General features: G+C 46.2%; 1 protein-coding gene across 6 annotated transcripts in view; it reads right to left on the bottom strand.

Annotated features, from left to right (window-relative positions):
• MYH10 (myosin heavy chain 10) overlaps positions 1-23,562 on the bottom strand; it is a 132,512-nt gene that overhangs the window by 67,549 nt on the left and 41,401 nt on the right. For 3 of the 6 annotated variants that reach the window (XM_030295422.1, XM_030295420.1, XM_030295423.1), the window contains exons 5-8: positions 18,003-18,105; positions 17,378-17,407; positions 11,499-11,591; positions 808-871 (exon numbers count right to left, since the gene is read on the bottom strand). In XM_030295422.1, the coding sequence (XP_030151282.1) occupies positions 808-871; positions 11,499-11,591; positions 17,378-17,407; positions 18,003-18,105 (290 nt within the window). The remainder of the gene's footprint in view (positions 1-807; positions 872-11,498; positions 11,592-17,377; positions 17,408-18,002; positions 18,106-23,562) is intronic. The other 3 variants (XM_030295421.1, XM_030295424.1, XM_032595697.1) reach the window with 1 other exon arrangement.

Below are 23,562 nucleotides of genomic sequence, written 5' to 3' on the forward strand. Positions count from 1 at the left end.
TTGTCAGAGGTAGCAGAGAACTGTCACCTGTATCCTTCCTAATTGGGACACTATCACTTGGAATCCTTTCCATTTTATTACCTCTGTTTCAATTTTTTTAAACGTTTATTTATTTTTGAGAGACAGAGCCCGACGCGGGGCTCGAACTCCTGAACCAGGAGATCATGACCTGAGCTGAAGTCAGATACTTAACCGACTGAGCCACCCAGGTGCCCCTTACCTCTTTAATCGAAGTAATTCTACATAGATTTCTCTTTTCTTAAGGCCCTTCTACGCAGATGACATCTTGTAGGACGACTCTTTGTATTTGACATTTGTTTCTCCTCTACTTATATTCTGCGTAACGCTAACTGAAACTACTGGAACTGTGCCCTTGCAGAAGGCTTGGGGGGGGGGGGCGGTATATGCCCATCCCACTAATACCGCGAGCAGACGGTAAATAAGGGCTAACCCAGCATGGACTCAGGAGCAGTTCAATAGGAGGTGCTCACCTCAAGGCTCTCCTACCGCGCCAACGTTTCCTGGGTTCAAGTGCAGGTGATTCTCCCCTCAGTGGGACTCTCCTCTACCCCGGCTGTGTGAACACGGTATGGACTGGCATGAAAAACCACCACCACCACCACCACCACCACCACCACACTCTGGCATGAACATTCAGTAGCTGGAAGTGTCTGACCACGTCATGATCCCTCTGGGCTTCAGTCTGATCACCTGGGGAGTGGGAGTGATGCCACACGGGGCTGCCCTGGGCCGGAGGAAGATCAACCGCCTCTTCGGTTTGGATTATGCAGTTATGGAAAAGGATACACGTTTCAATGTTGGCCCCAACGATGTAGCCAGTTACATCAAAGTTGATGCGGATGAACTTGCCCTGGAAGTAAATCAGGAGAAAACTGAAAGTAAGTAAAGACACAGAGGGTGTGAACACTGTAGGAAAGTAACAAGCCAGTGCCTCACGGTAAGTATCCATCAGTTGGTTGCAAACATGGGTCTTAATTACTGCCTCGAATAGAAAGACAAGGAAAAAGCCTGGATAAGTTCCCAAAAAAGCAGCAATCAGATAGGCTACCTTCCTGGACTGTGACATAGTAAAAATGAGACCCTAATCATTTACAACTTTTAAGAAGCTCTTCCACATAATCTGAGATCAAAGACATTTGACAGCATTAAAGGAACACTGCATTCGGCCCTAATAGAATTACTTCTTGAAAAAACGATGGATTGGTCTGGTGTAACAGTTTTGCAAATCCCTAAGGAATACTTGGTCTCCCCACGACACACAGAACTGTTTTAAGGAAATGGAAAACGGATTGTTTTGTAACTCATTTCATAAAGTTCCTGTAATATGGAATACCCCAAACGGTACAGCTGTCATAAAAACAAGAAGGCAAAAATAAAAGCAAGTATCTCCCCTATAAATACAGATATAAAGGCCAAATTAAACCCTTTGCAAAACAAAGAAACTTAACAATGACGATGATGTAAAAACACTATACACTCGCTCATCACCCAAATAAATGGTCAAGGGACTGGAGGGCTTTCCTCGGGGGGGAAATGGACAAGCTGATTCCAAGATTTACAGGGAAATAGAAAGGACAAAAAAAATCACAACCATGTTGAGAAAGAGGACCAGAGCTCAGAGACTCACATTACTAGAATTCAGAAAGCTGTGTTTATTAGGATAGATTGGTATTGGTGGGAGGCTAGAGATAACAGATCAAGGGATCAGAAGAGAGTCCACAAATAGACCACATGGGAACGGTCAACTCACCTTCAACAAAAGGCGCCGAGGTAATTTAATAGAGAAAGCCAATCTATTCAACAAACAGTGCTTGAGAAATGTGTAAAATGAAACCAAAAGAACCTAGACACTTCATACCACGTAAAAAAATTAACACAAAAGAGATCACAAACCTAAAAGGATGGGCTAAAACTGTAAAGCTTCCAAAACAAAAATAAGAGACCATCATTTATGACCTTAGCAGAAAAAGATGTCCTAGAAAGAATGCAAAGAGCATGAAGCTTTAGGGTTTATCAATTAAAAACAGATAAACTGGGTTTCATCAGAATCTAAAACTTCTTCAAAAGTCACTGTAAAGAAAATGAAGAGTGATACCACACACTGGCAGAGAATATTTGCAAAACACCTACCTGATAAAAGACTTGTTCGCACGATATTTAAAAAGCTCTTACAACTCAGTTAACAAGACAAATAGCCCAAGGAAAACACTGGGGAAAATATTTATACAGTTATTTCATCAAAGAAGATACGTAAATGGTCAACAGTCTATGAGAAGATGCTCAACGTCATCGGTTATTCGAGAAAAGCAAAATAAAATGAGCACAAAGAGATACTAGCACACACCCACTAAAATGGCTGACGTTTTGAAGCAAGACCAGCAAAGAGACAGAACCAGAACGCTCCTATCACCCTGGTAAGAATACAAAATGGTACAGCCACTTTGGAAAAGTCTGCCAGTTTCGTATAAAGTGAAACCGAAGTCACCGTATGTGCCAGCGATCCCAATCCCAGTGACCCGGGAGAAATGTAAGACTTGCGCATGAATGTCCAAAGCCACTGGACTCTCAACAGCCCTCAAATGGAAACAACCCAAATGCCCACCAAGTGGAGAATGGTCAAGGACATCGTGGTCCATTCACACAGTGGAATATTACTGGGCGATAAAAAGGAACAAACCAGTGAAATACCCAACAACGTGGATGGACGTTGTACAAAAGAAGCAAGACATAACACGCTACGTACTGTAGGAGCCCATTCACCGGACATTCTGAAGAAAACAGACCATGGAAACAAAAGAGATCAGTGGTTCCCAGGGCCGGGCTACACAGACTACACAAAGGCAAACGGAAGCTTTCCCAAGGGAAGGAAATATTCTCTCTCTGGGCCACGGTGTTGGGCTCCCTACAATACACATTTGTCTAACCCTGTCCAACTGTACACCTAAAAAGGGTGAATTTTATTTGATGCAAAACTCAGCTTAATTTTTATAAGTCACCAAGGAAGATATCTTAGGATCCTGTAAATAATTTTAAAATTTAAAATTAAAAAAACATAATTAGTTCCTTCTATTTACTACGAATAGATTACATGTTGGCCCACACCCTTCTACTGGGTGTCCAGTCCACCCACCCATGCTCCTACCCACCAGGACCCTTCTCACCTTTCCCATGTTAGGCCTACATTTATCACATAAATATTTGCTCTATGTACAAAAAACGAGTACTTAAGTATTGGGATGCTACCGCAGAAAAATTTGAACTATATTATGTGCAAATTATACCTCAGTAATATTGACTTTTGCAATTGAAAACTAGAGGATAATTCACTAAAATCATACTTCATTTTTAAATGTCTATTTATTTCGAGAGAAAGAACAAGAGAGCAGGGGACGGGCAAAGAGAGGAAGAGAGAGAATCCCAAGCAGGCTCCGAGCTGTCAGCACAGAGCTCAACGCAGGGCTCGATCCCAAGAACTGCAAGACCATGACCTGAGCCAAGATCAAGAGTTGGATGCTTAACTGCTGAGCCACCCAAGTGTCCCCATTATTTTTTTTGTTCAATATCATGCGCATTCACAGAGAACTCACCCAATTTTCCAATTAAAAAAATTGCAAACCAAGCGAGGAAAACAAGGTGAAAAGAGAATGCACGTGGGGAAATCTAATGCTATTTCCTGCTGGAGGACCAACAAATGATGGGGGAGGCAAGTAAATTCTACCTCGAACCCCTGCGCCCTCCTCCTGGGTCTTCCACTCCCACCACCATGGAAGTATCCTGCCTCACGTTATCTGAAAGCCCTGTTCTGCCCGGGAATGCACGGCTGGTTCAGTAACACCAGGGGTGCCATGTCACCCACAACGGACATTCCACGAAGGGTCTGCTTCAGATGCTGCTAACGCCCAGAGTGTTTAGGAGGGAGGGGAGAAGCACGATTCCTGTAGGATGCAAAGGCCTTTTGTGACCAAGAGCAGGGCCATGTAGAAAATGCCTCTGACTACACGAGAAACCGTTCCGACACAGGCTAAACCACAAGTCTGACAGTTATGACTGGGCATATGTGGGCAACAGAACAGAACACGTGAAACCAGGTTTCTAGGAAATCAAGATGGCGTCTGTCACTGGCATCCACAACGCCCACTGGCCTAAAAGCTGATGTTAAATCACCGAACTTTGTGAGGTTAACAACACTTTCCGTTCCATCTAAAACCGCAATGCAGGGGCACCCAGGTGGCTCAGCCGGTTAAGCGACCAACTTTGGCTCAGGTCATGATCTCACCGTTGGTGAGTTCAAAGCTCTGCGTCGGGCCCTGTGCTGCCACCTCAGAGCCTGGACCTGCTTCTGATTCTATGTCTCCCTCTCTCTCTCTCTGCCCCTCCCCTGCTCATGCTCTGTCTCTCTCCGTCTCTCTCAAAAATAAACAAACATTAAAATAAATAAATAAATAAAACCACAACGCAAATCCATCTTTTAGGGCTTGCTAGAGAACACTTAGCATTTTTCTGCTACTCAGAGTCACAAAACAAAAATGACAAGTTGCTCACTTGGGTGGTGGGTTCTGTTATGGGTGGGGGGAGTGGGGACAGGAAGTTTTGCGTAGATTTTTTTTTTTTAACAGGAGAAAACTTGTCTTCTTTTGAGACAGGCTCTTGTGAGGTTACACGAGCACTACTTTTATACAAATGACCATTTTGCACAAATCGTACGACCATGGCACTGAGAGATGCTGACCTAATGGCCCCGAGCAGAAGCAGAATCATGAGGCTTTTGCTCTTTCGACACCTGAGGGACATGGTGGCAGGGCCCCTCCAAAGGACAGAGAGGGGCTATGGGGACACAGAGAACAGCGTCACACGATTAGGACAGAGAAAGCTTCGCAGGAGTACCACTGGAGCCGAGTAATCTTACAGTTTCTAAGTATGTTAGTTTGCTTGAAGCCACAGGGTAATTAAAGGGAGGCTCCATGCTGGTTTATCTGCAAGCTCTCTGGAGTAAAACTACCACGAACAACACCGGTCCCTGACACACCACAACTGGATCCTGACCTCCTGGCTACAAGGGAAACGGTTCCACTGTTTTCCAGAGACACGGCATTCTGGGCTAGCAGCTACTGAAAGTGGCACCTGCAGGCCCCTTTATGCTCCCCTGACGACAGGTTCCCTTAGTGCCTGATCTAGAGTAACGAGCGAGATTTAATCCAGAGGCCAGATGGCGCTGTCCACGGCTTCAGCTACGGTGACCCCCAAACTATACCAGAAGCTCGTTAATTAACAAGACGGGTTTTCACGTGAACTAAGGGATCTTGTTGCGTAGTATGTAACGGATATAAAGATTCCGGGGGTAACGTGGACTGACTGGAAATAGACACCCCCGGTCTGGTGTGAACAAGGTGCTAAGACTCCAGAAAGGCCCGGAAGCTGCCGTGTCTGTCGAGAAGGCTGCCTTGGGCTCGATGCTCGATTGGTTTCCCGCTGCAAACTGTCCTCTGTCGCTGACATGGTCACATCTGCCCCCGGGGAATCTTTAGGGAAAGGCTGGGAGTACTCAAGAGACAGCAGTGAGTGCATTCAATTTACTTACAAACTGTTTTTAGTGTCTGCTTGCTTAGAAGCACACGTGGGGGTGCAGAACCCTGGCTTGCTTTCACCGTCATCTGGTAACCCAGCGGTAGGCAGGGCACCGGGGCCTTTACGGGGCTCTCGCTACTGAGGCTCATTATCTACCAAAAGGGCACATGAAACTGGGGACTGCCAAAACGGCTTGATTCCGTTTGGGGGAGAAAAAAAGATCTTTGCACGAATACAGAGGGCTTCCTGATAGATGCAAGATGTATCTGTGGATACAAGGCAGAAAGTGAAGTCCCCATTTTAAAAGTTCCGTTACCAGAGACTCATCTCACACAAACCGCCTGCATCTGGAATGCATCTGACTTCTCCACAAACAGACCGGGGCTAACCGTGAACGATTATTTTCCTAAGGGTAATGCTCTCCTCAAAGAATCCCCTTTAATACGGACCATGTGCTCGCAACTTGGAAAGAAAAAGATCATCTTCAGGAAATGATTCGTCTCTATCAGATCAAAGAGATGGAAACAAATGGACTCTAAAAGCTGATGGGAGTTTGTAGTTTCGAGCATTTTCACCGCAAATAACGACTCGGCGCAACTCCCCTGTCCACCTGCCGTTTCCGCGACTTGTCGCTCCTCCGGCAGGACGCGGGGCGCCGCCCCCGCCTGTCCTGGCCACACAGCCGTCCCTTCACGGATCTCAGACGGCCCACGCGTCCAGCCCCGGGGCCCGCACGTGGTCACCAGTGCCCGGAGGTTGAAGGCCCGGGTGCAGGGGAGCCTGAGGAGGCCAGGGGCTCGGATACGCCCCCGGGGCCTGGAAGAGCGGGCGGCACCCAGTAGGCCGCCGCAGCCTAACCGAGCCCATTCCGTAACTACGAGACGCCCACTACGTACGCGCACGTGCAAGGCGCCGTGCCAGGAACGAAGTATCGCGAGAACAGGCTGACGTCCTTCCGCGAGATGCCGCGCGCTCCCGCACGACACACAGCGGCCGCCCACAGACGCCGAGGAGCGCGGTGAGGAAGGCAGCGACGGACGAACAACCCGATCAGGTGCTCAGGAGACACAGACGGGCAACCGTGGGCAGACCGGCAGTACGTTCTGGAAGAGCGACCCACAGGGCTCACTCCAGTCTGGACACCGGCCACGAGGCAAGGCAGAGTCCGGGAGGATTTTCGTCGTTGCGTTTCACGCTCCCGCAGCCGGGAGGTTTGATGGCACCGTAGAGTGACAGAAGACGGAAGGAGCACATTCTGAATAGAAAAGGTTCCATTTGGAACACGTTAAAGCTGCGAAAACCACGAAGACCGCCAAACGGCAAGAACGAGGCGGCACCACAGGGCCCGGCAAAGGGCAGGAGCTCAGTAATGAGCCGAACTGCACAACGAGATGGAAATTCCGGAACATGTGATTAAAAGACGGGCCTACACGGGGCCGCCCGCTGACGCCGCGAGAAGCAAAGCGTTGGCGGCGGCAGCGCCCACAGAAACCGTCACAGGGAGGCCTCGACTTAGCTGAGCTCCCGACAGCCCGTGCGGCCACTCACTCCGCTATTTTTTATGGAACCACTAAAATCAACTACTTTTGTAGCTTGGTGCGGTTAACGCCTTTGGATAGTTTAGTAGCTGGCTATGCTATTTCTCTGAAAAATCCTATAAATATCAATATGAAGTTGACTTCCTAAGAATTACAGCCCAAAGTCAACTATTTTATTTTTGTTTTTTTAAATGTTTACTGAAAGAGCGCATGAGTGGGGAGGTGCAGAAAGAGGGAGACAGAGGATGCACCCTGTGCCGTCAGCAGAGCCCAAAGCAGGGCTCCAGCCCACAAATCGGGAGATCATGACCTGAGCCGAAATCAGACACTCAACCAAGTCAACAATTTAAAGACATTTTTGTTTCTCAGTTGAACTAGCTATGTGTAGGAACACTGCCTTAATGAAAAATATTTTCTTAAAAGATAAGCTTTAAAAAACAATTTTTTTAAGTTTGCTTATTTTTGACACAGAGAATCTGAAGCAGGCTCTGCACCCGCAGCACAGGGCCCCCATGCGGGGCTCGAACTCACAAACCATGAGATCGTGACCTGAAACCGAGAACTGGATACTTAACTGAGCCACCCAGGCGCCCCAGGAGATTAGCTTTTAATAGAATACGCAGAATAAGACCTTTGGGAGGTGGAACTCTAGCTCAAACAGGGTTTATTGAGGATTTAGACTGGGTAGGTATTCTTGCTGGCAGGATCTTGCTAGAAAACAACCTAAGAAGTTCTTCCTGCCAGTACGATGTAAAACAAGTTCCTACCAGAATTATTTACATGCACTTTCAGAACAGGATGCATAAATAATAAGCTTTAAGGAGACTTGTGTATAGTAATTACTTTGCAAATAAATTTTGACAAGTGATTACTTTGATTCAGACTCTAATTAAAAAATTTTAAAGGTATATTTATTTCTGAGAGAGAGACAGAGGACAAGCAGGGGAGGGGCAGAGAGAGGGAGATACAGAATCCAAAACCAGGGTCCAGGCTCCAAGCTGTCACAGAGCTTGATTCAGGGCTCGAACTCATGAACCGTGAGATCATGACCTGAGCTGAAGTTGGATGCTTAACCGACTGAGCCACCCAAGCGCCCTGATTCAGACTCTAATTTAAAGAAACAAGCTGGAGCAGGATTTTTCAACCTCGACATAATGGACATTTGGGGCTGGATAATTCTTTGTCGTGGGGTCCATCCTGTACACTGTTGGATGTTTAGCAGCATCCCTGGCCTCTACCCATCACCGAAACCAAACAACCAAAAATGCCTCCAGGCACTACCAAATGTCCCCTGAGGGTCTCCAATTGAGAACCGCTAATCCAGAGTATTGCAAATTACAGATTATAATCTGCCTTTGTCAATACGGAAATCTCTCTAATGATGTATGTGCGGCAGCCAACCTCTGAGATGGCCTCAGTAACCCCCAACCTCCAGTACCGCTGTCATTGTGCAGTCCCCTCCCACGCTGTATCAGGGTTGGTCTCTGTGGCCAGCAAACTACATCAGAGCGTTGGCCCGTGACTTCTAAGATGGGAAAGAACACTGTGTGGCTTCTGTCTTGCTCTCTTGGGTCATCTGCTCTTGGGGACCACCAGCTGCCATGTCATGAGCACACATCCCTATAGAGAGGTCTTTGAGGTGAGGAATGCCTTGGAGGAACTAAGGCCTCTTGCGAAAAGCTACCCGGGTAAGTCTGGAAGAAGAGCCTCTGGCCTCATCAAGCTTCACATGACCGCAGCCCTCACCAACAGCACCTTCGTGGCACCTTCACAAGAGATGCCGAGTCAGAACCACCCATCACATGGAAGCGGAGATGATCCAGGTTTCAAGTCACCAGGGTTAGGGTAAGTTGTTACACAGCAACAGGTAACTAATACGGAATCCTATTTCCACGTGTCCTAAACGTACAAACGCTGGCAGGCAGATGGGTCCTTACTGCTTAGTAACGCACTCACTACAGTCTTTACCAAAGGACCGGATGGCAGCAATTTATCTTTTTTTTTTTTTTTTTTAGGTTTTTATGGATTTGAGAGAGAGCGTGAGACAAAGCAGGGGAGGGGCAGAGAGAGAGAGAGAGAGAGAGAGAGAGAGAGAGAGAGAGAATCCCAAGCAGGCTCCATGCTATCAGTGCAGAGCCCGACGTGGTGCTTGAACTCATGAACCACAAGATCATGGCCTGAGCCGAGATCACGTCAGATGCTCAACCAAGTGAGCCACCCTGGTGTCCCAATAATTTCTTTTCCAGGCAAAGATGAGACAAACAGGCACAAAACGGTTTCTCCTGAATTTAAAGTGTGGCTTGGGGCAGGGGAAATCAGAAAAGACTGGTAACTTGATTTATGTAGTAAAATAAAGCATTTTCCACTAAGAAATCCTTGTAAATCTGCATGGAGATCCACATCCCAAAGCTGGTAGCTCACTGTCTTCTATCCCGTGATACAGCCGCTAAATGCGGGGCTTTCAGGAGGAAGAATTTAAGATTTAAATGTGGCTCAGGCTCAGTGCTGATGACCCAGGGGATGATAAAACCCTATAAATGAACCTTAGCTTCCCCAGATCTTTTACAAACCCCAAAGTCACAGCTATGCTTTCTCCTGACACAGGCATATTTGTTATTCCACTCTGTCCATAAAAAGCTAAAATAATGACCTAATGAACTTGGATGAAGCGATTATCTTACTAGGAATAAACAATACTCCAAACAAATAGGTTCCTATTTCCTCCATAATGTGGAAAGCCTCTCGCACTCGAACTACCTCTTTGGGTGCCATGGGCTGAGTCGTGTCCCATCTCAAATTCTTTAAAAAAAAATTTTTTTAAATGTTTATTTATTTTTGAGAGAGACCGAGGATGAACAGGGAGGGGCAGAGAGAAAGGGAAAGACAGAATTTGAAGCAGGTTCCAGGCTCTGAGCTGTAAGTACAGAGCCCGACATGGGGTTCAAACCCACGAACTGCGAGATCGTGACCTGAGCCAAAGTTGGACGCTTAACTGAATGAGCCACCCAGGTGCCCCCCACTGCCTCAGAACAGGACTATATTTGGAGAGAGGGTTTTTACAAAGATAATTAAGTTAAAATGAGGTCACTGGGGCCCTAGTCCCACACGACTGGTGTCCTCACAAGAAAAGAACAGGACACAGATGCACACAGAAGACGGACCACGTGGACACCGGGAGATGGCCATCTGTAAGCCACAGAGAGGGACCCCAGAAGAAACCAACCTTGCCACACCTTAACCCTGGACCTCCAGCCTCCAAAAGAAAATCAAGGCAGTCCTACCAACTCATACAGAGGGTTAGCTAGCTACCTTCGGGCTCAATGGGTCCTCTGTGATTCCATATCTGGCTGCTTCCACTAATCACACAACCCAGGCCATCAGAAAATCAATATGAACGCCAGGACTTCACATTATACTCAGAGTAGAACAGTATGTCACCGTGATACTAGATTCCCCCAGATTATCCATGAAGGAGTCATTAGTAAAGTCTCTTTTGATGTGGCCTTGAATTGTACAAATACTTCTAGGATGGGAGGAGGGAGGAAAAACATAGAATTAACTCTAATGATTTAAGTAGAAATAACTGTAATTGAAGACCCTCTCCAATCTGTGGAAAATGGTTAACTGAATCTTGAGGACTATAATTCAAGGCAAGAAGTTTACAGCAGGCACGCCCATTTTGCTGGATATGATTTTAGAGAAGATTTGGCACTGACACGTCAATAGGGCGTAGCTGGACAGGGGACATACCGCTTAGGAGAACAGCCTCATGCAAACGGTCACAGCTGGTCAAACGGAGGAAGAGGGGAGAGCTTTCCAGGAATTAAGAAAGCTCTATTTTCATAGAGGAGTATTTTTAAAGAGAAGTAATTTTTAGAGAGAAGTAATCATATTGTCGCATTCTTCTGACATCCATATCCCCGGAGAAACAGCAAGTATGAAAAGGACAGCTGACTACACTGAATGCCAACTTGGTTTGTGGAGCGTTTACATTCTCGGTACTGTGCTAAGTACTCCACATGCATCCTCATGTAAGCTCTATGCCCGCTCGGCAACACGTATTGTAGACCATCCCCAAAGACGAAGAAGTTCAGAGAGGCTACCTGATCATCTACCCGTACAATACACAATTACATATGCAAATACAGGATTACAGTTACTTTCACGTTTTTTCCTTTTTAAAATGCAAAACTACCAGAAGATTGCAAATTACATGTGACACATCACGTTTCTAAGGACTGTATCATTCTGTACCACATCCTTTATTAGCCTCTCCCTAAAATCTAGGAAGACAAGTACTCTCTTTGCTGGATCACAGTAGACATTTCACTAAAAATCTGAGAAATTATAAGTTTCGGGTGCTTTTAAACTTACAAAACGAGATGAGTTATCATTTTTCACGGTCTTCGCGTTTCCGAATGATTCCAGGATTGGATTCGCTTGTAAGAGCTGCCGTTCGAGTTCCCCCTAAAAGACATTACACGTATGCACGCGCGCGCGCACACACACACACACACACGCACACACAAATAAAAGCAGATTAGGTTAATCTAACATCTTTACTCCAATCCTGGGGTGGGGGTGGGGTGGACAAAACAATAAACTTCCTCTCTTCCTCAGTGTTTTTATTCTGTTTGCCATCTCGTAACCTTTGTGGCTTTATTCTCAGTCATATTAGGCTCTGCTAAAGGGAAAAACAGCATGTATAAAGTGATCGGAAGGGGAAGAAAAAGTCACGTTAAACAGATCAATTTGAGGGCAGGGCATGTAAATTACGCAGAGAATTTTGAAAAGAAAACAAACTGGTTTTCATGAAATGAAATTCGGCTTAACACTTCAATTAAGGACATATTAATACTTACACTTCTGTTTATTTTTATACTGCCTTGCTCCAATGACTGAAGGCAGACAATTCTCATAACCACTATCCTAGTGGTAGATGTGTCATTTTTCCAAGGGTTGCACATGATACCCTAATGATGCCGACAGGATGATATCCTCACTGACACTTTCAGGGAGGGTGGAGATGGGGATGCGGCTGACTTTTGCTCAAATTTAAAAATGCTTACTATAGAGTATGTGATAGAATATAGGCTTTATGCAGTGTCTTAATGTGCAAATTCGGCTAGGAAATAGGTTCCACAAACAAAAGATGTAAGTATATTAATATGTGCTTTAATCATGACACACAATAAGAAGCTGCATGAGAAAGCAAGATGCTATTTCTGGCCACGGAAAGCACTACAAAGTGGTGGTGTGTTCCTGGAACGTAATTTTCGAGTGTATCATAGGAACTTCGATACATCTGCTTTTTCCAAACACAAAGCTTACCCCTGTATTTTAAAATACCACAGTCAGTAATCTAGACCTAGAGACAGGATGTCAAACCACTAGCAAATGTGATTCTCTGAGCAGAGGGATAAAAGGATCCTCATGCAAGGATCTTAACTACCGGCCAGTTGCTATGTGAGCGTTGCATGATGAGATCCCAAAAGAACAAATATAACGCCATACATGGAGTTGGCGTTTAACTCTGGAATTGGACTCCTTCGCTCGTTACGAGGGTGGGAAAGTACTCCGGAGGCACAGGACCCAGTGAGATACGCTCCCCCCACAGGTCTGCCCTCCAGCACTGATCTGAACTGCCCAGATCTTCACAGGTGTTGAGTGCAGTCTACAATGGTGTTCAACTGAAACCAGGCAGGAACCAGTCCCGTTAAGACGTGCGGGATGAACTTCCTTTCCTGGCATTTGACAATATGCTCCCTGTAGCGTTAGTCTCCCAGGTTATGGACTTCACATTTCTGCTGTAAAGCTTCCTAAACATTATAGGCTTTCCAGGGTTCTTAAACGTGGTATCCCGGCAACCATTTTTAACAACTGAGAGGCATCATTAAGGGGCATCGTTCTGTAATCTAACAAGTGCCTTTCCCCTGGAGGTCAGCAGTCGCCCACATCACCGTGCCCACGGCTGGCATCTTGCAAAGCCCTGGGTGTACGAGCTCTGCAAAAATCAGGCTCTAGAATGCTTCTTGCCTCACTCAGCCTGTGATCAGAATGTAGAAACCGTCAGAAAAACACTGAATTTTCCTAAGTGGGGCACTACCTTTGCACTAAAGATCTATTGCTACTTAGATCTAGGAACTAGACAGAATATAGATTCCTTAGAATTACACACTATCATCCCGCCAAATCCTAATAAAAATAATTTCAGTGACATTTCACCTTTCAAATGTTTTCCTAACTTGGAGGTAAAGTATTGCATATCCCATTTTAATACTCCCTAGATGTGGCTACAAGGAGTCTTTTCTCTGTGTGTGAGTGCATGTGGGTGTGCTCATGTGTGTGATTTACGGATTCCATCCTTTCTCCTGCTGGCTTTTAATAAACTGGCTGTATCCCCTGAACCTAGCTCAGTGTCAGGTCAAAAGGATGCTCTGGGAGTGTTTGCTGAATGATTGTGGCATCAGAGGTCCTGAAATATTCTAGCAGCATTCGGGAGGGGATGGTGCTGAGCCAAAGTTGGCAGGAAGAATCGGGTGAAGGGTCCGCACTGTCTCCATAGAACCTGCCGACTGGGCCGCTTCTGTGTCTCTGCTGTTGGGGTCACTATGTTATTAGCAGGGTTGTGGTATTACTTTTCTCCTAATGGGCTGGTGACATCAATGGGACCAAGCAAAGCTCTCAGTAAGTCCTCAATGAATCACAAAAAGCTTGAACACAAAGCTGTCATCGTAAAGCACACAAAAAGGGTCTTAAATTAAGAAATTACCGCTGAATTTGATCATTTCTGTGCTGTGCAATTTCACACTTTGATTAAATGGCGCTAACCTCTCTCAACCAAACTATGAAGCTATAAACCATCAGGGGACAGTGACTAAGTGCTAACCCTTCCACCAGAATTGGAGGGGCAGTGGCCCTGGTTTCGATTATTCTATATGATAACGAGAAAGGTCTTTGGGAATGTAGGGGAAACTAATCAGCATTAGCTACTGAAATTGTTTTTACAGTTTTAAGTATTTAGAATTAATTCTATGATGCTTTAAAAGTCTACCAATCATGATGAAAACTATACCCTTCCGTTTGTTATATGGTATATTAATATCTACCTATGATATGATAGAGGAGTTTGAAGTTGGTTAAAAAAAAAAAAAAAAAAAAAAAAGCCCTTTGAAAACTCCAGTTGAGCCAGCAAGGCTGGGGTCGTGCTGGGCTTTGCAGGCCTGACTGGGTACAGACGTAGGTGTCCCAGGGCCCACAAGAGGGCTGAACGTGGGTGGCAACAGCTCGACGTCACGCTGAGAACCAGACTTCGTCTCAACCGGCAGGCTCGAATTTCTGCACTTGTGCCTGCTGTCACCATCCTCTTAGTTCGAGGCCGTTCAGAGCAGTAGATAGGAAGTCATCTGGAAGCTGCCATCCAGAGGTGGGGGACTTGCTAGTTGGAGGGGCAGGCGGGCTGGCCTGGAGGAGTCCCTTCTTCGGGGACGGTTAGGTTTTAGAAATCACTGACTGGTGTTTAACTCTGCCCTAGATTCAGGCTCTGGCGTAGCACTGAACGCTGCGCCAGACTCTTGAGGGTCCGTAACAGCGACCTATGGTGAGGGAGCCCAGCACACAGACTGCCTCCAGCTGGCTGGGCACAAAGCCAAGCAGGACTTGAACTTGGTCATAAAAACTGTATCCAAAGTTTGCAGGTAAACGCTTCACGTTTACTGCTTAACCACTGTGGCCTGAATTCTAAGAAGTGGTTTCTATTCCTATTTCCACAATAATGATTAAGTTTTAAAGGTAAGCACAAAAGCCTATCCGGATGGCTAAAACAGACATGGACGTGTGCTGGCGAGGAGATGGGGGCACCCTCATGCACTGCTGGTGGGAATGGAGGGCGGTTCCTTCAAGCGTTAAACCGAATACTACGGTAACCCAGCCGGCCCACACCCAGGTGCCTGCCCAAGAGAACGGGAAACACAGGTCCACACAAACCCTACGCACAAATGTTCCTGGGGCATTGTCCAAGATGGCCCCCAAGTGGAAACAATCCAAAATGTCTGCCAATGGATGGATGGATAAACACAGTGGGACCTACCTACCGTAAGGGAATACCGTTCGGCCAAGGAGAGGGATGGAGTATTTGTACACGCTACGACACGGATAAACCGTGCAAACATCATGCGAAGGGAAAGAATGCCAGGATTCCGTTCAAGTATCCTATGCACGACAGACAGATTCGCAGAGACAGAAAGTATGTTGATGATTTCTGGGGACTGGGAGGAAATGGAAGGTGATTCCAAATGGCTTTCTTTTTGGGGGGATGAAAACACGCTCAAGTTGACTGCAGGGATAACTGTGTAACTCAGTGTAATGAAAACAACAATGCTGAACTGTATGAATGTGTGAAGTTTATGGCGTGTGAATTAAATTTTGATGAAGCTGTTAAAAAAAACAAGGAATGAGCAGAGAGAGACAAATAAAGGACTCCCCAAATCAGGGGCCTCGAAACGCCTTCCCCTCCCTTGTTCTTACAACGCATACTGTGTCTAGTGACAAAAGGCTAGAAATGTATACAAATGGTTCCTGGGTGCCTAAGTTTTGCCTGTAACGTTCAATGTAAATTCACAAACCAGGGATGTCAAACCAAATGAAACACCTTGCAAAGTACAGACTGCTTGCTGGCAGTCATTCTCAAAATGGGGTGAGGGGGTCCCCGGGAAGGGGGAGCGATTGTGGGCAAAGAAGTCATTTCTCGACGGGACCCTCTGCAGGGTCACTACCGCCCACAAGCATCTCCTAGTCTTCAAGTGGGCTGGGAGGAAAAACTGAGGACCAGTGTTCTTCTCGGTCTTCGAGAAACACAAGCACAGCCCCCACCGGACTAGACTACTATTACAATAAACATGGGAAAAGCAGCCCCGGAGATCTGTGCAGAGTGAGTTCATGCAGCAGGACATGCAAATCAATGACGGAGGGAGGGAGGCATGGCCAGAGAAGCTGTCGCTGCCCTGTCTTTGGGAAAACGTGCCCCCTGTCGACGGAGCCGACCCAAAGTACAGTCCAGGGGTAGGCATGCTACTCACACAACAGCGATCCATTCTGTGGTTTAAAATGACATCGAAACAAAACGTTAACAGTAATGGTGTACGGATTCCGTGGTGGAATTTGGAAAACCCCGATCTGTACAGTAGTTATTTAATGCTAATTCACTAGTGACCCAAGTGCACATTAACAGGTCATTTTAGCGAGTACCTCGAAGACACAGAGAAAAGCTAATTTCTGGTCTAGAGGTTCCTTCTGTAGTCAGCAAAAGAGCCTTTAAATGTCCTCTAGGACAACAATGATTCCGTGAACCCTTCCTATTTGTACGAATGATCTGCTCTCTACAGCTGAAGGAGAAGACAGAACGTCATAGGGCCTTAGCACAGCTTTGCTGTCTGAGAACATCTTGAGAATTTTAAGGAGGGTTTCTGAAAATCTTGTCTATAGGACTATTCCTATAGACACTTAAGAATTTCTTTATATTAGTAAGTCATTTCTAGAACATTGTGCTTTCCTGCTTCGTATTAGCTCTGTTTCACTGTCTTGTGGCAGACAGCCAGACCGAAGCCATCCAGTGCCAGGGAAAGGGTCAAGTCCAGGACAGATGTCCCTCTCCTCCAGGGTAGCAGGAAAGGCTCTGTCTATGGCTGTGCTCTGTGGAGCCCAAAGGGGAGAGCATTCGATAACCAGTAAGAATAACACTCCTCCACCACATGCCCTGGATAACAAAGGATAATTTTACATATTATATCAACAAGGCCCTCAGCTTAAAATACATACGGGCCGTAAAAAACTTTATTAGAAATGTGTAAATCCGAAAAGGTACAACTTTAGAGTTGCAGCCCCAAACTCAAAAATTTAACGTATGGCCCAAAGCGAGGCTTCTGTGTACTTAAAGAAAAATTGAAATCGTTCCATCTCGTATTTGACACACGAAACCCTGAGGGTTCAAGGCTTCTTCAACAGGTGATTCAATGTCATGATAAAAAGGGCAGAGAAATACTCAAACTCGTCTCGAAAACACATTTAAAGCCAAAGGGCATGCTGCTGCTCACAAAAGATGATGTCTCTAAGCAACACATTTTCAAAATCAAATTTTCTTTTTTGCGGTAAATTTCACTCACAACTCCTGGTATTTGTTTCTAATAGAGACTCGATCTAGAGACAGAAATTAGCGCAAACATTCAAGACTAAGAAGCATAAACAAAAGCACTTGCCTGATGCTTCACTGGTTTTGGCGATTCCTGCTGTTTGTTACAAACAGATAAACGCAAACGTTAGCGAGTCTGGGCCTTTCCCTAAGCGGTGAGCCACATCTAAAGCACCACGTGACCGTCCACCTCAGAGCTGTGACAGCGGATCTGGCTGGCGTTCCTCGGATCAGCTGCCACTTGGGCAGATTCAGGATCACTGACCCCCTTTTATTTGTACCCCTTTTCTATCATCGACTGCCCCCAAATTTCCATCCTCGTCTCAAGCTTCTATGGCCAGTGGCAACAGCCTGTGTCCCTGCTCAGAAAAGACAGCTAAAGACCCTTGAGGACCATCTTTTGGTGGAAACAGGCAATCTTCAAAACACTGCTCTTTGATCGTTAACCATTCCTCCCAAAGCTTTGCAAGAAATCAGGCTTCAAGCCGGAATCGTAATTCTGGTTGGCCTGTTAGAAAACCTAGGTACTACAATTCCCTCCTGAGCGGAGGAAGTTTCTGGGTGGGGGTCGTGGAGACAAGGGGGCGGTCAGTTCCAGCAGCACACTGAGTAGCTGTGCTTCCTTATTCTGGTTTCTGCAATCGTAAAAGAATAAACCGAGGCATTAAATGAACAACGGAACGAAAACTTACAGGAATATTATGGTCCTTCCGTCCTTTGTGCGAAGAAGCGACATGAGCAAGGTACTGAATGACTTTCTTAGTATTTTCTGTCTTCCCAGCACCTGATTCACCCCTGAAAGAAACAGTAACACAGGCTGTCTTAAAGAAAGCAGGGCGTCCACCTTCCAAAGTTGTAATTAACAAAATTAAATGGAGTTGGAACAAGAATTGGTAGGAAATAAAGAGGATGTAGGATAAAAACCGATTGGCAGAAGTCAGAAAATTGTTATTATTTTTAAATGGTATTAAATTACCACACACTTTTTCCACCCCCTGGAGATGCCAGTGAGACACAGGGAAATGTTCAGAGTGCTGTGTTGTTGTTTTTTTTTTTCAAGGAGTTTGGGGGTTCCACCAGAGAAGCAGCATTTATCGTAAGAGGTCATGAAAACATTCCTCAGCACCAGAAACCCATCCACCGCTGGGGATTTAATCTGAAGGAGCTTCAGACCTCTGGGCTGCCCCTTGCTGCTCAGGTCCAGGCAAGGTTTTCTCGCTCTTCCCCCAAAGGAGCGGACGAGTGTTCCTACAGCCACAGCACCTTGTACATATTTTGTCACATCTCCTCAGCCACTTGCCGGCCTCGCATCCTGGGCTCCTGGGGCAAAGGGCAGGACCCCATGCATGTGCGTCTGTTTACTGTGCATTTGTGTTTATTTGTGTTAGTTTTTTTTTAATCCACGGAACCTCGTGCAGTGCTGACCCACAGCCGCTACGCAAGGTGTAGAGACAGTGAACGAACACCGTGAATTTTGTGATGAACCGGGACAGAAGCCACCACTTTGTATGCTTTACGTTTTAAAACAAGGCTAGCACGTTTCAAAGGCTGCTTTTGATTTCTACTCAAGTACTGATCTTGAAATTCAGGGAAGCTTCTGGACACACAGCGCTACCTGAGTTCTGGCCTTTCTGTTCAAATATCAAAGGGTCCCTAAGATCGGATCAAAGCAAACCTATCTTCACAATCGATAAAAATCTCAATTTGGATTGAAGTAGAAATTTTGGGGGCGCCTGGGTGGCTAGGTTGGTTAAGCATCCCCACTCTTGATATCAGCTCAGGTCATGATTTCATGGTTTGTGAGTTTGAGACCCATGTTGGGTTCTCCACTGACAGTGTGGAGCCTGCTTGGGATTTTCTCTCGCTCCCTCTCTCTGGCCTTCCCCTGCTCATGTTCTTTCTCTCTCTCTCTCAAAATAAAAAAAATAAACTCTAAAAACACACACACACCCCAAAAAGCCCCAGTGATTCTTAAATCACTGGTAAACTGTAAAAAAAGATAAATAAAACAAAAAATTTCATTATCTAATTAGATTTAAAAAAAAAGCCTCAGGGGGGAAAAAAAACAAAAAAAGAAAAAACCAGGGCGCCTGGGGGGCTCAGTCGGTTAAGTATCTGCCTTGTGGTTTCAGCTCAGGTCATGATCTCACGGTTGATGAATTTCAGCCCCACACTGGGCTTTGAGCTGACAGCGTGGAACATGCTTGGGATCCTTTCTCTCTCTTCTCTCTCCCTCTCTCTGCCCTTCCCCTGCTCTCTCTCAAAATAAACAAACTTAAAAAAAACCCTTCTGAAACCCCAAAACGTTAATACACACATGGTCGACTAATAATCCTCTAAACCCGTTGTACCCAACCCAAGCCTTAGAAGTCTAATTTTTCTAACAAGCTCCCACCCTTTCTGGAAAGTGTACTCTGAATTGCACTATTTTTGTCCACAACTTAAGTATGTCAGTGGGTTTACTGGCTGCATTATTTTCTCTGCACCCAGACACCTACAATCTAAACTGAAGAGGCTCTGGGTAAAGGGAGCCCCATTGACCAACTAGTTGTATGGCTTTGAGGAAGGAAATGGTCTCCTTCGGGCCTCCATGCTACCATTTGTAAAGTGGAGGAACTGGGAGCACCGGGGGGTTTTGGTTGGTTAAACGCCCCGACTTAGGCTTGGGTCATAATCTCACAGTTTGTAGGTTTGAGCCCCACGTCGGGCTCTGTGCTGATAGTGTGGAGTCTGCTTGGGATTCTCTCTCTCTCTCCTTCCCCTGCTCTCACTTTCTCTCAAAATAAATAAATTAAAAAAAAAAAAAACAAGTTGTCTCTGAAGTTTATTCTTTCAGATAAACTTCAGATAATTGTTTTGTCACGCCTCACTCATTTCTTGCCCGATAAATAAAAAAACAAGAGACAGAATTTTGAATTAAGTAACATTAACATACTTTTTTTTTTTTTTTAAATGGGAAAAGGTGTTCTGTCTCTCGGGGAAATTTTGTGTTTTCTATGCTCGCAACTATCAAGGACTGTGTTGGTCTTATACATCTTTGAAATCCTGGTGCCCAGCACAGTAGGGGCTCTGTAAATACCAATGAATAAATGAATACAGGTCCTGCACGTGTTTTAAGTTTATTCCTAGGCTCCCTTTTATATTTTTTATTCCTGCTATTAACGTCCTTTATCTTCTACCTGGCTACCACTGGCACCTGGATAAGAAAATACATTTTAATTCACTCATTCAATAAATACAAATCAACCCCTGTGTACTGGGCATTCTTCTTTTTTTTTTTTTTTAATTTTTTTTTTTTTACATTTTTAATTTAATTTTGATGGAGAGACAGAGCACAAGTGGGGGAGGAGTAGAGAGAGAGGGAGACACAGAATCCGAAGCAGGCTCCAGGCTCCGAGCTGTCAGCACAGAGCCCGACACGGGGCTCGAACTCACAAACCTCAAGATCATGACCTGAGCCGAAGTCGGACGTTTAACCGACTGAGCCACCCAGGCCAGGCATTCTTCTAAGGGCAAGAGCTAGAGCGGTGAACAAAGTCTGCGTCCTCGGGGAGCTCAAGTTCAGGGGCAAAGACGTAAAATAAACCACAAAAAACAAATAAGAGAAGCGGTAAGACATGAGGGACGCCATGAGGGCAACAAGGAGGCAGCTGGGGTTGGGGAGGAGGCAGAGAGGAGCAGAGGACACTTTCCTGGAGACTCGATGGTTGGGGGGAGCCTCCAAAATGGGGGAAAACAGACCAGTGAAATCCAGGGGCGCCATGTTCGGGGCGGGGGGGATGGAGACCCAAACACAAAGGAGTATCTTTGCCAGGAACGGGGCTGGTGTAGGAGCTGAGGCAACCAGAGAGGCAGAGAACCGCGGGGGCTCCGGATGCAGCAGGGACGAGGGTCGGCGGGGGGGGGCTGCCCCAAGTCACGGCAAAGAATCTGGATTTTATTCAAGCATAATTGCTCAATAGCTAGGATCGTGGTTTTCTGTTTGGTTAACTTTGTTTAAAATACTTAGTGCTTCAAGGCTAATCATGATGCTGGCGGCTGTTTTCAAACAAATAACTTTTCTCTTACGCCCAGAAATGAGCCTCTCGTTTAGAGTGATCATTACTTGTCTCGAAAATACTTATGATTGTTCCTTTTCAGCTAAGTTTTGCCTCTGTGGTTTCTCCACAAACTCCTCTCTATTGGACAGGCTTCGGTGTGTCCCTAAAGCATTTTGTTCCTTCCCGGTCACACTCCCCGGGCTGTGCCTCTCAACTGCTTATATAAACTCTGCCACATTTTTTCTACTTCGGGTCTAAGGTAACTCTGACATAGAAACTATTACTGCAAAGACGAATGTATTCCAAATACCTCACTACTGAGTTCTCAAGAGGGGAGGTGGGGAACCTTCTATCCCCTGTCTTAAAATGTGGACAGTAGCGGGGTGCCTGGGAGGCTCACTCGGGTAAGCACTGGACTCTTGCTTTCAGCTCAGGTCACGATCTTGCGGTTCACGAGTTCAAGCCCCACGTCGGGCTCCATGCTGACAGTGTGGAGCCTGCTTGGGATTCTTTCTCATTCTTTCTCTCCCTCTCTCTGCCCCTCCCCTGCTGTCTCTCTCTCAAAATAAATAAAATTAAAAAATTTTTAAATGTGGACGGTAGCTTCTCACATGGAAGACTGCTGTGAAGAAAAAATACAGTTCATCTAAGGCACATAACTTGTATCCCGTGAACATCACCCATTACTGTGCACCCCTCACCCACCGTTCACGAAGTACCTTGAGTTTCTGGACTCTGAATTATTTTATGACTCTATAACGCTAGCGTAATGGTTAAGAATGTGGCTTACGGTGTGAAAATGACCTACCCTACGTTCAAATCCTGTCTACCCCTTTCTAGCTCCGGTTAAGTGCACGGAAGGAGCCTAGCGCTGCCCCGGCCGAAAGGGGTCTCCCTAAGTGGCAAGAGTGCTAACAGCAACGATGAAGACGAGGGTATCCACAGAAGTATGAAAAAGAGAAAAAAAGGAACCCGAATGTGTGTGTGAAAGAGGTGGCAGGATCCACGGCACAGAATTCTTGGAAACAACTTTTTATTAAGGGGAACGAGCGGCACCTTTGTCCCAGCCAGAAGCGGAGGGATAAAAGCGGCTTGAACACAAGTGAAGATGTGACGGAACTCAGAGGAGTCAGGAGAGTCCTCAGGGAGGAGAGCACAGAACACGACCTCGAAGAGCGAGGAGGACAGACACGAGGATCTGACCTCATTTCCGCCCACGAACGGTATGTACCGACGAAGGAGCCCTACCCTGGAGATGCCACAGGCTTCGCTGCCGGCCCACGGGGTGCAAGTACGAGGCCAACGACACACACAGCCAGGAGCCCGCTGAGGGGGGGGGGGTGCCCTGTGTCCTTTACAGGACATCGGGACACATAAGACCCGGGGTGCCTCTAGGCTGGAGGTGTTCGAGTGTTCTAGAGAGGTCTGTGGCTTTCACTGGCTTCTCAAAGAGGCGTGCCATCCAAAACAAAATGTCAAAACCAACAGTACTGAGAAGCAGGGGGATGGACCACGAACACGTGATCCATTGTGGGCTCTTTCTTGGAGTTCCTTCTGGACCACGGGTACATTTCTCCAGCGAGAGACTCCTCCCCCAGATCTTAACTGCTTCTGTGTTTATTCTCTCTGGATGTTTGTGACATCAAATCCAATCTAGTTTCAAAAACACCCTCTGCCTGAAATTCTTGCTTCAGATGACCTCCATCTGAAAACCAACAACACATGTACTCCCCCCCAACCCCCCACCGCCCACACACTAGCTGATGTTTTCCTGTAGTTTCAAAGCTCTGTTCTGTTAGAAAGCAGCTTATTAGCAAGAGCAGAGGTTTTATGGTCAAGAAGGGCTTGGGTTCAGGGTCCCCGGGTGGCTCAGTTGGTTAACCATCTGACTCTTGCTTTCGGCTCGGGTCATGATCTCATGGTTCGTGAGTTCAAGCCCCACATCAGGCTCTGTGCTGACAGCTCACAGTCTGCACGGGATTCTCTCTCTTTCTCTCTGCCCCTCCCTGGCTTGCTCTCTTTCTCAAAATAAATATACTTTAAAGAAAAAAAAGAAGGGCTTGGGTTCAGGTCCTCCATCGCGCTAACACCAGGCAGGGTCAGCCGAGGATAACGGGACACGTAATTGGGGCTAACGGGGCTACTGCAAAGATTAATGGCGCTAACACTTGCAAAGAGGCTAGTGCCCTTTCCTGGCGTATTTGCCAAGAAC

Source organism: Lynx canadensis, chromosome E1 (assembly GCF_007474595.2).
Source record: "Lynx canadensis isolate LIC74 chromosome E1, mLynCan4.pri.v2, whole genome shotgun sequence".
In the NCBI taxonomy this organism is placed as follows: Eukaryota; Metazoa; Chordata; class Mammalia; order Carnivora; family Felidae; genus Lynx; species Lynx canadensis.